This window comes from Podarcis cretensis (genome assembly GCF_951804945.1).
Source record: "Podarcis cretensis genome assembly, chromosome: 3".
In the NCBI taxonomy this organism is placed as follows: Eukaryota; Metazoa; Chordata; class Lepidosauria; order Squamata; family Lacertidae; genus Podarcis; species Podarcis cretensis.
The window spans coordinates 91,989,322-92,003,597 of NC_137172.1; the positions used below are offsets into that span (position 1 = coordinate 91,989,322).

A 14,276-nucleotide genomic window follows, 5' to 3' on the forward strand; every position below is an offset into this window, starting at 1 on the left:
TCGGTCATGTGCCTCCATCAGAAATCTGACCACCACATTCTGCACCAGCTGGAGCTCCAAAACCAGGCTCAAGGGAAGCCCTACATAGACTCCATTGCAATCGTGCCCTGAGGTTACCAAGTACATAGACTACAGTGGTCAAACTATCCCAGGCTAGGAACCGCCATAACTGGTTGATGTGATAAAGCTAAGGTGTTGCAGTGGGTCAGTGTATCCGGCTGTTAAACCACCGGTTGGTGGTTTGAGCCTACCCAGGGACAGCTGTGGGCCGGATTCCTGTATCGCAAGGAGTTGGAATAGCTGACCTTTTGATTCTATGGTAAAAGGCACACCTAGTCACATGGGACACTTGTGTCTCTAGTGATAGAGATCTATCCAGGAGTACCTATTCACTTTCTCCTTTAGAGGGAGTGTGACTCTGTCCAGAATGAGCATGTTGCCCCATCTCTTAGACATGGGACCTATGCACCCAAAGCACAGTTTATTGACCCCATAACATAGGCGCTAGCTCATAATACATGGTTGGTAGGGGCATGAAATGAATAGAAGCAAAGGAGAAATTATGGCTGGGCCTAAACATCGTATTCAGTGCAGCGATGGGAAGGAGATGGATATACAGATAAGGGAGATATGAAGAACTGGGGGTTGTGGGACGAAGAGCTAAAGAAGCATATGGCTGATGTAGAATCTGAATACTAAGAGTTGCATAGAAAGTGGATTGCGCTAGTTTTGAATTGTGGGCTTCTTCCATCACTGCAGCATTATGACCAGGGAACTCAGTAGGAGCACGAAGGGCCAAGAGAGAGAGATGGCTATAGGACTCACTATCCTATTCTGAGTTGGCGTAGCTGCCCGTCAGATCGGTTGCTGTAGGCTTCCAGTGCTACAAAATGCTTTGATAGAACTTTATTCCTACTTACTTGCTAGGATGTTGAAGTCAAGTGGGTTGAATACCAGAATATGGTGAACTACCTCATCCAGTGGATCAGGCACCATGCCACGATGATGACTGACAGAGCGTTTCCAAACAATCCTGTGGAACTCAAGGTAATGTTTACATTATCAAGATACAGAATAAAGTGCATTCTGTATTAATTCTTTTAGAGGGATCACCTACCTATTTAGAGCAATACTCCTATACAAATTAGTAACAGCCTACTTATATTCCCTTGCGTGCCACTGCTGGAGTACACAATATTGGGCTCAAAAATTCTCAGCTCTTTCCCTCAGATGCAGCCTGTCTCTTGTCCAGCTAGAGCACTGATGCTTAGTCCAACCTCACTTATAGCCAGGAAACAATCCATGAATTCAGAAGAAAAGCATTGGTAGGGCTTTCCTGGGAGTGTGGGTGGTAGTGCAAGTTGCATAATTGAATGCTTCCCAGAATAAAAACGTTCTGTTGATGGGAAGCTAGCATGTCAGAGAGAAGGCTAAGCCTTCTATTGGTCATGTTAGTTTTATTAATTAAATGCACATATCCCCCTTCCTCCCAGAGGAGCTCAAATAAAGTTTGCCATAAACTTAGTTTTTACACAATGGGTAGTCAGCGATACAGCTATCTTCTGACCTTGTAGATTTTGACCCTCAGTCGCCCCATGCAGGTAAAAAGCTTGCCAGGTCTTTCGTTGCTAGTTATACATTGTGGCCTTTGGGCTCCTAGAAAATTGGGAAGAAGACGCAGTCCTGTTGTACAGCTTCCATGTCAGTATTGAGCAGCCCTGGGGATTCCCCTGGCTTGGAGGCACTGGGATGAATTTTTAACTGAGGCTGTGCGAACCATTGCCCCATCTAAATCAAAGTTTGGGGTCTGGACTGTCAAATCACATTCCAAAGAAAGAAATTGAACAGAATTCTGTGCCAGCTGCTGTTTTCTGGATTGAAACCATGACTGCCAGTGCTCGGAATAATCAGTATTACATTTGAATTTAAGGCAAATTTAATTCAAGGTTGACAGTTTAATTCTCCTCTTCCTACTGTAAATCTAAGAAGGGGTTTGGTTAGGATAGTGAGTAAACCCACACAAACTGGTTCCACACTTATGGGCATGAAAAGATTTTCAAAAGCTTCAGTAGACCAACTATTCTGACATGACAGCAATGCTTGTTTGTTTTTCTTTAGGCACTTTATAACCAATATTTACAATTTAAAGAAACAGAAATTCCACCAAAGGAGATAGAGAAATCAAAAATCAAACACCTATATAAATTACTGGAGGTAAGCCGTTTTTTTTAAAATGGATTTTCGAATGCTGGTCTTGTTTCCTTTTATCTTGGCTTTATGTAATCATTCCTTGTTTTGAAGGTTTGGATAGAATTTGGGCGTATCAAGCTTCCTCAAGGTTACCACCCCAATGACATAGAGAAAGAGTGGGGGAAGCTAATTATTGCTATGTTGGAAAGAGAAAAAACACTTCGACCAGAAGTTGAAAGGTATGTTGGTATTTTTGTTTTACAAGCTTGCTTCTCTGCCTGCTCATTTGAAAATGGCCAGTGCGGTATTTTGCAAAACAGACAAGGGCACTTTTATTAGAATACTTAAAATCAACTTTAGGTACATTGGCAAGTTAGAATCTTATTTGATAGGCTCAACCGTTTATTATAAGAAATCCATCCAAACCTAAGCTTAATTTTATTACTATGGTCTGCACCTCTGCTTGCTCTGCTTGCCAACCCCCCTGCCACTTCCCCCGACATTAACTTCCCAATCCTCACAGCTGCTAAACTTACTATTCACCTTCCCAACCCCATTTCTGAAGCCACTTCTTTCTTCTGTTCTGCAGTCCCTCTTTGCACTCCTGTTTTCACCTTTGCCCCCATGCCCATGTCTCCTCTCACACTTTTGTGCAAGCCCCCTTGCACACAAAGTACCCCTGTGATAATCTCCTGCATTTCCTCTTCCCACACATTACTGCTAAGCACCCTTTCCACCTTCCGGCCAACTATGAAGCCACTGTTCTCTCCTGCTCTGCAGATTCTTTCATGCCCCTGTTTACCTCTTCGCCCCCATTCTGATGCCTCCTACTCCCTTCTTTTTTAGCAGCCCCTTGTGCATTCCCATTTTCACCTTCACTCTGCTTTTTTCTTCCACCCTCCTTCTGTTTTTCAATTCTTCTTTGAGCACAGATCACCCCCCCCCCCAATATTGCCATGCCTTCTCTGAATTTCTGTTCTGCAGCCCCTTTGCATATACCCACACCACTTTCACCTTCACCTTCTTTTTCCTCCATCCTTTTTCAACTCTTACTTGCACACAGACCACCTCTCTTTCTGTGTCTCTTCCTCTCCTATTTAGCAGCCCCTTTTGCACACACAACCCATCATGATATATGTTACTGTATCTTTAAGATGAGTAGATTAATAAGAGCAATCCTGTCAACTATTGAGATCAAGCAGGTGCCTTCACCGTACTCTTTTCTGCGCCTGCTAAAAACATGGTTGGTTAGACAAGCTTACCCAGATGCTTAGAAAGTTGAGGGGATTTTAATCCATTTTAGTATTTTGTATGTTTTAAAGTTTGGGTGTGAGTTTTGATTTTCTTGTTTTATATTTTTGTAAACCGTTTTGAGGCTTTTCACAATCAAGCAGTGTATACAGTTTATGAAATTAAATAAATTAATTAACTTGTTTCGTTAGGCAGCCTTTCTCAGCCTTAGGTCTCTAGACATTGTTGGACGACAACTCCCATCATTCCTAGCCATCATGAGCAGTGTCCAGGGATGATGGTAGTTGTAGTTCAAGAACAGCTGAGGACCGAAAGTTGAGAAAGGCTGAGTTAGAGGATGCTAAGTTCAGCTGGTGGGTGTTGTATATATATGTGTGTTTTCTGGAAATAAAAAGCATTTCTTAATTACTACATTAAATCTGGAACTTCATGTTAAGGATAACGTGGTTGCAGGAGTGAAATGCATGACCGTGAGATCGCACCTTGTAATATTTGAGGGTTCCGCATCCTATCTATCTATCTATCTATCTATCTATCTATCTATCTCTATCTATCTATCATCTATCTATCTATCATCTATCTATCATCTTATCTATCACATGAGGCAATGGAGGAATGGAAGAGGGAGAAGGTTGAAAGTTCTTTTCCCTCCCTTTCAGTAACCTTCTCGCTCTATTCTAACAACCATAGAGGTTTGAGTAAAGTGGTTGTGGAGAGACACTGAGATGACAATTGTGGATTTAAACCAGGTATAGGAAAACTCGGCCCCACAGATGTTTTTTGAGACTACAGTTCCCATCATCCTTGACCACTGGTCCTGTTAGCTAGGGATGATGGGAGTTGTAGTCCCAAAACAGCTGGAGGGCTGAGTTTGCCTATGCCTGATTTAAACTATGGTAGAAGTTTAAGTAAAGCAAGTTTTGTAGTAGGAGACAAGCAGGGCTTTGCTCATGAGGATTTGCTGTGCAAGGGGTAAAAGCAGCATGGGAATGAAAGAACTAAGCCCTTCCCACCTCTTCTCAGTTGCAGCTTTCATCCTCCACTTCTTTACAGAGGTTTCAGTGGTGATGGAGGGAAGAAGGACTTGTACTTAAGAAAGTTGAGGCTGTGTATTAAGAGAACTGTATTTGCCTTGGTGTGTGGGAGAGGAGAAAATGCCAGTCCCTAAGAGTAAATCTAGTCTTATAAATGATGGAGGATGTGCATGTAGGCTATACATGCTAAGTCAATTTCAATATAAAATGGGCTTCCCAAATGATCAATTGCTTCCCATTGTGCATATAAGCAGTTTGGGATCCCATTTTCCAAATGTTTTTTCATTGTGATAAAGCCCTTTCATTGTGACTGGAACACAATAGTTTTCACATTATATACCGGTAAATATTAGGTCTCTTTCACAAATCTTCTTGACCTAACAAAAGTGGTGCTGAAGTCAATAGATAGGGAGCTGACATGTCACAGGATCATATAGCAATAAGTTTGTAGTATACTTTAATGCAGACATGGATCACAGGCAACCATGCACCCGGAGTTAACACGTGTAGTTACATGCTATTCAGCAGTCAGTATGATTTTTTTCCGCCAAGCATGCAAGGGCCAAATAGCAAGCCAGCACAGTCTTTTAAGGAAAAGCTCAACTTGTTTATAGCTTCAAGCAGCAATGGCGTGATATGGGTGGGGTTTTATAGAACATGAAATGATTGAATAATAGGAGTAAGAGAAGATAGTGTGCAGGCATCATCCTTGAGGGTTAACAGAGGAAGATCCCAGCTGCTCATTTACCATTTGAAACATGAATAAGAATTGAGATTTTCTGTGAGCTGAAAGCTAAAGAATGCCATTGGATTTCATTTTTGACATTAACATGATTACTGATCGCCAGGAGGAGGCAAAATACATATACCAACTTTGGCAAACATTCTGAATTACACACACACACAGCCCATAGTGACGAAGCAGTCCAAATAATTGATTCACTGTCACATTTTAAACCACAGTATCTCCATTAAATTCAGTGGCATCAATATGGCAAGGCAGGCACTAATTTTCCTGTTTAAAAGATAAAGATTAATCTTAATATTTTTATCTGATATTTAAAAAAAATAGATGCATGTTGTATGTACTTAAAGTGAACAAACCACACATACTTAATTTTAGTTCTTTCCAACAAAGGCTATGTATAGTTTTAAGAGGGACATAGCCAGAACATAAGCTTTAATACTGTTTATAGCAAATGTCTAGACTGCTGTGTATGGGGCCAATGGATGTTTTGGGAGCAGTATTTCTGAAGCAACATTTCTGAAGCAAAGTGGGCATGGACCTGGATGAGAAACTACTGAAAAACCTATGCTAAGTGTAGGGAGACTAAAGGTTGTGAAACTGTTGAAGGGGAGTTCCCTCCCCACTCCTCAAATCGTTTAGTTTGTTGAACTTGGATGAGACTTACATAAAATATTTGGCATCCCTCTTTCCGAGTGAACACCCTAATCATTCTGATTAGTCCATACTTGCACAGGCAATTCAAGCTACAGAAGCCAAGCCCACATTGGCATATATAGCTGAAGGCGAAGTCTTCTGAAGAGGAATGAGAATGCTACTTGCAGGGCTTTGAATATGCATGCTGAGACCTATTTAAGGATGCAGAGCTTGGTTTTTGTCCTTAAAGCCATCTAGTCCCTGGAAGCTGTATGTTTTTGCAGGCATTTTGTCTTCTCAACTTTTTAAATGACCAGCGGGATAGCTTTCTGGCTCTAAAAAAATGAATGCGAACAGTTATGGCTACCACAGCAGTGACTCTGTATTTAGTAACAGCACTAGCACCCGGACCAGCATTGATTCCAATGAAAACTTCTTGTCTGTTAACTGTGGTCCTACCCTTGTTAATTCTTGTATAAGCTTTGGCAATGGTCCCAAGGAAGGAACCAGGTAAGTGCTGGTATTATTCTGCAGAATGTGGTGCATTTTTATCTGGTAGCAGAATTGAGATGTTAATGACCAGCCCCATGTGATTTGTCTTAACTTCTGACTTCTTTTAGGTTAGAAATGCTGCAGCAGATTGCAAACAGAATTCAGCGAGACAGCCTGGGCTGCGAAGACAAACTAATGCTTGCTCGAAATGCTGTGCAATCAGTAAGTCTATTTGGATAGCTAATTTCCTGTCTCCTTATCTGTATAAAAAAGCCCCAGCATAGACCACTGGATAAAGGGGTGGAGCTGGAGTTGTAAAATCTGGATTAATATCCTTGCACAGAAACATACTTACTAGGTGACCAGTACCAAATCACCATCTGTTGGCTTGAGGTCTTCTGTTTGTATAATTGGAATTTCCACAACATCTCTTGGAGTTGTGAGGATGAGAAGAATACCTCTGATGGTTGGCAGGCGCTTGAACATACAGTGGTACCTCGGGTTACATATGCTTCAGGTTATATACGCTTAAGGTTACAGACCTAACCCAGAAATAGTGCTTCAGGTTAAGAACTTTGCTTCAGGATAAGAACAGAAATTGTGCTCCGGTGGCACGGCAGCAGCAGCAGGCCCCATTAGCTAAAGTGGTGCTTCAGGTTAAGAACAGTTTCAGGTTAAGTACGGACCTCTGGAACGAATTAAATACTTAACCCGAGGTACCACTGTACTGGGATATCCTAGAAAAGCATGCAACTTATTTCATCAGTCGTGTGAAATGGAGGTGGACGCTGATGTTAATAAGTGGCAGACAAAGTGGACAGGCTTAAAGAATGTTAAATGTTTTAAATTCATACACTTGTTGGGTTCCAAGGTGATTTGTTTTTAGGGTGGAGAATGTATGTTCACAGCCTCACTTGAGAATAGCATCTGTTTCCACCCTGCAAATACTAAGGGTGGAGACAATTCTTAGGAAGAATACAGGTGCTATAATTTTGCAAGCAAGGTTTGTGAAAATGATTAAAAGTGCATGTATGCTTTTAGGCAATATTCTCCAAGTCCTAGGTTTTAGAGGGGTCACTCTGTAAATCCAGGAGTTTTCTGTTCCTTATAGTATCCAAGAATTGGATGGTTTTTTAAAATAAAAATATTAATGAGTTTGTAAGAATGTGGTCATCTGCATGGAAATGTCATGCGGCAGGTTAATAAAGCTTGTGGTTGTTGTGGTGGAGGATGACTTACAATTTCTAGAATGGGTGCAAAGGTTATGTCCCTAACAATACTGCCTATGGCTTAGACCCTTGAGGATACTAAAAAGGAACTCCACAACCCTGTCATGATATAATTTTATCCAGCTACCACCTTGCAGTTAAAGACATCTACCTCTCGATAGCCAAGTTATAATACCATTTAAAAGCCACCAACAAATCTCCTATCACTGCTTTCCTCCAGCCTCCAAACCTACAAAATGCTATCAGTCCTTTGTTACATTATTGTGACTCCAACCATTGCATCAGCTGTAGTTATCTTAGGGCAAATGCCATCAGCAAAAACAGACTGTCTGGCAAATCTGTTCAGTAAAAAGAATATCGCCTGCAAGACTTTGCAAGTCTTTTCCCAACAATCCTTATTATCACCATATATTCCCTTTGACTCTGCCAAGTCTTGACTTCCCTCCCTCCCTGCAGTTGTTATATTCATCACATTTTTGAAAGCACTTCAGCCATAACAAAGAGAAAGCTTAATCAACCTTGTGGAAGGCATTTTAATGTAGTAAGTTGAAACCACTCAATGGGAAATTTTTCCAACAGAAAAAAGTCTGATCCTGGGACACTTGAAGTCTTTCACTTTGCTGTAAACTCTCTCGATTCTCATCATTCTTAAGACTATCACCTTAGTTTCCAATGACTGACTTGAAATCTAGTGTTGTTACTGATGAAAGCAAAAGCTAAAATGTTTAATATTTTAAGTGTCACAATCTTCACACACACACACACACACACACACACACACACACAGATTATGGGTTTTTACACATGAACATTGGTTTAGCTAAATATCATTGTCACCTTATTTTGCTGCACACACTGGATGAAGCATGCTGTTTTATGGATATATAAAAATGTAGATTGGTAGCCAAAAAAACCCCAAGTATCTGGGAGGTATCTGACTGTCATACTCAGATTAGGTTGATTGAAACAATGGACTAACTTAAGTCTGCTGATCTTAATGAGTTTATTCGGAATATGATTTAGTTGGTCATCACCGTGATAATGTGACTTTCACCTTGGGTTTTTCTTACCATGTACGTTAATCCACAGATAAACATTGTAAAGCATGTCTGAATAAAGATAACTATTGTAAACTATTGTAACTGTTGTAAATTTCAGGATATGATAATGGTACAAAATATGCCATGTATTTTATATAAAGTTTCTTCTCCAGTTAAATGCATGATTAAATTCAATTTGTATTTTTAACACAGGATGCAAAGCGATTAGAATCAGGTCTGCAGTTCCAGAATGAAGCTGAGATCGCAGGTTATCTACTTGAATGTGAGAATCTGCTGCGTCAACAAGTCTTGGATGCCCAGATTCTTATTGATGGAAAATATTATCAGGCAGATCAGCTGGTCCAGAGGTTTGTGCATTTATGTTATGTAGAAATATGAGCTTATGTGAATACATGCTTAAGAATTTATTCTCTAGCCTGTGAAACCCCCTTTTCTTTCTTTTTTGGATGCAGAGTAAGCTGTGTAGACAAATGACAATACTTAGTTGTAACAAGCTCTACCCTCACCTGAGTTATATATTTTTCTTTTCTTTTACTAGTTTATTTTGGGTTTTTTTTCCTTTTCAGAATTGAAAATTAATGAGATGATGTTATTATGCTATTGATAAATTAAATAACATGTAAAAAGAAAGAAATAGGTGCATTCATCTTATGTCCTATCAGTAGCTATGCAAAAGCATGATGAAGGCTGCAGCTGGTAATATCTGCAATTTTAACAGAAACACACTAAAAGTAAAAGGATGCCCACATACACCAGAAATTTCAGTCTCCCAGATGTAACTAAAATGGTCCTGAACTAGATAACTTAAATGGCATGGCAATATGGCAAAACCTTTTTCCTCTGTAGATTGTGGCTTGGCTACCTGGATCCTTATACTAAACGGCTTATTGGATTTTGCAAGCATCTCTGACTTGTAGTTTATGTCTAAGCTTTATTTTCATTTTAGCTTAACCGTAGCTTGCCATGTTGTCTAACCTGAACTGCGGCTAAGCTGAAATCCAGCTAGTGGAAACAAGCCAATTTCAAACCACACATTTCCCCCCCCCTAACCATAGTTAAGATTAACCACAGTTTGGTTACACACTAAACTGCAGTTAATCCAAAACTGGAAGTGGAAGCTTCCAGTCTGCCATGCATGACCAAGCTAGAAAGAAGAGAGAAAAGGGAGAGTGCATAAGCCCAGGTGGAGGCTAGCCTTGTTGTCATGGAACATCAGCCCATTTCAATATAGCCATAGTCTGCAACTTCTTAGTGCACTAGCATGATCTCCTATATCCTATATCCTTGGCTATATTTATACAGTGCTGATGCTTTGAAATATTGCCAGTTGTTCTCCCCACACCCCACAGTAATATCTATGCCCATAAATGATTGTCAAACACAGCCATTTAAGTATCTGTCTCTTTAAAGTGGTGTAGTGGTTAAGAGCGGTATACTTGTAATCTGGGGAACCGGGTTTGCTTCCCTGCGCCTCCACATGCAGCTGCTGGGTGACCTTGGGCCAGTCACACTTCTCTGAAGTCTCTCAGCCCCACTCACCTCACAGAGTGTTTGTTGTGGGGGAGGAAGGGAAAGGAGAATGTTAGCCGCTTTGAGACTCCTTTGGGTAGTCATAAAGCAGGATATCAAATTCAAACTACTACTACTACTACTACTATTCTTCTTCTTCTTCTTCCTGCTAATGAACAGAAAAACTTTTCCAAAGCTGAATTTTCTCTAAATTTGTCCCATTGAGCTCAATGTGATCGAGCAAGTTTTCACACTTCTTTGGTCCATCTGCTCCCACGGATACATTCACATGCAAAAATGTATTGTAGAAACTGCATTCTCCAAATATACAGCCCATGAGCTGAGGCGAGGCAGTTGCAGATCAGGTGGCAGATATGGGGCCTGAGGAGTGCGCTGTGCCCCTGCCTCCACCACTGCCACGCCCCTACAGCTGGTGCGTGCTGCTGCAGTGGCTGTCTTTCCTGCTGCTGTTTGTTAAGGTTGCTGTGAAGTGGGTGCACTTAGAGCAAAGGGCCTAACTTGGCAACAATGGCAGCAGTATAGGGCATGCCCAGCAGTGGGGTGTGTGACAGCAGCGTGGCATGTCAATGGAGGAAGAGGAGGGGGCATGGCATGCCCGTGGCAGAGGAGGTTGAGGGGCGGTGGTGGTTTGTTTGGAGGTTTTTTTGCCTCAAGCACTAATACCTCCTGGGTCAGCCCTGACCCCCACAGCTTCTCTGGGGAGAGTCTTGCTACTGTAATAGACTGAACACTTTCCATCTTGATTGTGGAAATCACTACTGATTGAGGAGGATCCACAGAGAATCCAGTTCACAATAGATATTCTTTTTGTGCCTATGTTTAAAGAGATGCTTGGGAGGCATCACACAGAGACAAAATGGATCCCTTCAATTTTCTCTTACCTTATAATAGTTGTGTTTGAGGCTACAGTTGTTACAACAGTACTGTATATTAATTTAATACTTACATTCTATTCTTAAAGAGGAGGATGAGTTTGATCCTGTCTCTGCCTTTCCCAGAGGCACTACTTTTCATTATGATGGCTTTATTATGCCCAGACACACACTATTACTCGGCACATTACCATCTAGCTCCATTGCACTTTAAAATTCCTAATATATCTATCACTTTATCATCAAGGTTTACCGGAATGTGTGGATTGAACTCTTAATAACAACCCTCTCCTTTTTTATTTTACACAAAATACAAGATAGTTTCATTATTCTTTGTTTTTGAAATGATGAGAATTCATGAAAATCCCGAGACGATATCCAGATCTTTTCACTTCTACAGTAAATGCTTTTCTGGTTTTTGAAACAGGGTTGCAAAACTGCGAGATGACCTTATGGCCTTAAGAGCAGAGTGCTCCTCAATCTACAGCCAGGGGAGGACACTGACTACAGAACAGACCAAGATGATGATATCAGGAATAACACAAAGCTTAAACTCAGGATTTGCACCAAACTTCAGCCCCAGCTTAAACTCTGGACTGAGCCAGGGCTTATCACCCTCCTTGACATCATCGAGTCTAACATCAGGTTTATCATCGGGTCTTTCTTCAAGAATGACTCCAGCCATCACCCCAGCATACACCCCAGGTTTCCCACCACGGTTAATTCAAAGCTACATAACAGGAGTTGACACTGGTGCACTGCAAACACTCAAATTGATGCAGATCCGAAAACCTCTGATGAAATCGGCATTTATCGATCAGAATTTAACAGAGGAGGAAGTCAACATGAAGTTTGTTCAGGATCTTCTCAGATGGGTAGATGAAATGCAGGTAACATCTTTACATGTACATTTTTTTAAAATTTTCAATCTGTGCCTTATCATTTTTCTCACCCGCTTGAGGGCTCGACTTTAATTTTCAATTTCTGCTTTCAAGGTGCAACTTGATCGAGCTGAATGGGGTTCGGATTTGCCAAGTGTTGAAAGCCATTTAGAAAATCACAAGAATGTCCACAAAGCTATTGAAGAATTTGAGTCAAGCCTTAAAGAAGCAAAAATCAGTGAGGTACAGCTTTTTTGGGGAGGAGTGTTGTGGTTATATTAAGTGTGCAGGGATTTTGTATATTAAGCAGCATATAAAAATTAGGAATATACCCCACACATACACATGTGTGCAATGTGCTTCATTCATATATATATATATATATATATATATATATATATATATATATATATATATATATTCTTTGAACCAATTTGTTCTTTACAGATCCAGATGACTGCTCCCCTTAAACTCAGCTATGCAGACAAATTGCACAAACTGGAGAGCCAATATGCAAAACTCTTGGTAAGATTGCAGTCCCACCTTTTATTTGGATGCCACTTTGATGACAAAAGGTTTAAAGTAAAAAAAAAATGGATTTCTTTTACTATCTTTTTCAAGAACACCTCAAGAAATCAGGAAAGACACCTTGATACCCTTCACAATTTTGTATCTCGCGCTACCAGAGAACTCATATGGTTGAATGAGAAAGAAGAGGAGGAGGTTGCATATGACTGGAGTGAAAGAAATACAAATATAGCACGGAAAAAGGACTACCATGCAGTAAGCATTGTTAAAATAGTCAAAAATAAGTATTGAATGTGACCTCTCTTTTTTTATTTGCTCCTAGCTTCTAAAGCTAATTGTCTTTTTATTTGGAAGGAACTGATGAGAGAACTTGATCAGAAGGAAGAAATTATCAAATCTGTTCAGGAAATAGCAGAACAATTGCTATTTGAAAACCACCCTGCAAGGCTAACTATTGAGGTAGGTTGTTAAGCATAACTTAGGAATAGAAACAGAGGCTCTCAAGGCTCTTTTTATGGGCTGCTGAAACAGAATATAGACTTGTTTTCTGGGTGCAGTCTGTAGTCCCCATGCTTCATTTCCAGAAAATGTTCAGTAAAATAAGACTTTTTGATTTCACAGTCAGGCTCTACATAGACATGTCATAAACCCACTGCCCCAACTGTACAGTGGGGAGGGGGTTATTGGTTGGTTGGCTTTGCTCTTGTTTTTGATAATGTATTTTGTGCTTTTATATTGAAGGGTGGTATACTGTGCAACATTAATAATAAATAATAATAATACTGGAAAAATGAGAAAATGACAGAAACTGAAACAGACAGATTCATCAATTTGTTGCAGTGTATTGTAGTTCACAAAAGCCTATCTTTAAAGTGCAACAGCATACACTTAATTTTGACATGACATGACAATGACATGAAATAAATGGAACCACAACAAAATGTAGCATTTGTGGAGGGCTGCTGTTCCAAGGGCTGGCCAGCCATACATTCTTGCCAGTTCCCATGTCCAGCCAGTCAACCATACCCTCTTGCGAGATACTCCATTTCTTTCCATTTCTATCCTTCTCCTCCTTGGCCCCATCCCAGATTTCTGTTGTTAATGCTTTTGTCCATCAGACACTCAGCCTTAGACACTTTACTGAGAGCTATGTTACATCAGTTCCCATCAATATTCCAGTGAGGCTGAGTTTTGTAACCTGTGACAGGGCAGTGGTTCTGTGTTTTCATTTGACAGGGAACTTCTAGGCCTTTCTTACGTGCAAAGGTTTCATTAGATTGCTTCCATTTAAGGTGTGAAGTTCAGGCACTTGCTGTTGCTCATAAACTCCAGATATTGTTTGGACATTGAATTTATTTCCAGACTGGCATCATGTCGTGTGCTTACAATGTGTGACTTGATTCTAGTCCAAAATGCATCTAATGTCCAAACAACACCTGGAAATTTATGAGTGCTTCTCCTTTTGGTTTTAAAATGCATGCTAACTACTACAGGTGCCTTCAGACTTCCAAATGTGATCACGCGATTGTCAGTTAGGAAACTAGGATGTGTACAAAGCAGATAGTCATGCAGGGTTTGTGCTCTGAAGTAATAAGGTTTTTATGCAAGAAGATAAGCTCTATGATATTTTCAGGCTATTAAGCAGTACAGTGGTACCTCGGGTTACATACGCTTCAGGTTACATACGCTTCAGGTTACAGACTCCACTAACCCAGAAATAGTACTTCAGGTTAAGAACTTTGCTTCAGGATGAGAACAGAAATCGTGCTCCAGCAGCGTGGCAGCAGCAGGAGGCCCCATTAGCTAAAGTGGCGCTTCAGGTTAAGA

At 40.6% G+C, this 14,276-nt stretch overlaps 1 protein-coding gene across 14 annotated transcripts in view; it reads left to right on the forward strand.

Moving 5' to 3' along the window:
• DST (dystonin) overlaps positions 1 to 14,276 on the forward strand; it is a 306,444-nt gene that overhangs the window by 133,691 nt on the left and 158,477 nt on the right. For 11 of the 14 annotated variants that reach the window (XM_079970248.1, XM_079970257.1, XM_079970258.1 and 8 more), the window contains 10 exons: positions 928 to 1,047; positions 2,119 to 2,214; positions 2,302 to 2,429; positions 6,477 to 6,570; positions 8,831 to 8,985; positions 11,468 to 11,930; positions 12,036 to 12,164; positions 12,369 to 12,446; positions 12,543 to 12,704; positions 12,804 to 12,908. In XM_079970248.1, the coding sequence (XP_079826374.1) occupies positions 928 to 1,047; positions 2,119 to 2,214; positions 2,302 to 2,429; positions 6,477 to 6,570; positions 8,831 to 8,985; positions 11,468 to 11,930; positions 12,036 to 12,164; positions 12,369 to 12,446; positions 12,543 to 12,704; positions 12,804 to 12,908 (1,530 nt within the window). Of the gene's footprint in view, positions 1 to 927; positions 1,048 to 2,118; positions 2,215 to 2,301; positions 2,430 to 5,970; positions 6,367 to 6,476; positions 6,571 to 8,830; positions 8,986 to 11,467; positions 11,931 to 12,035; positions 12,165 to 12,368; positions 12,447 to 12,542; positions 12,705 to 12,803; positions 12,909 to 14,276 lie in introns of those variants that run through there. The other 3 variants (XM_079970256.1, XM_079970261.1, XM_079970253.1) reach the window with 3 other exon arrangements.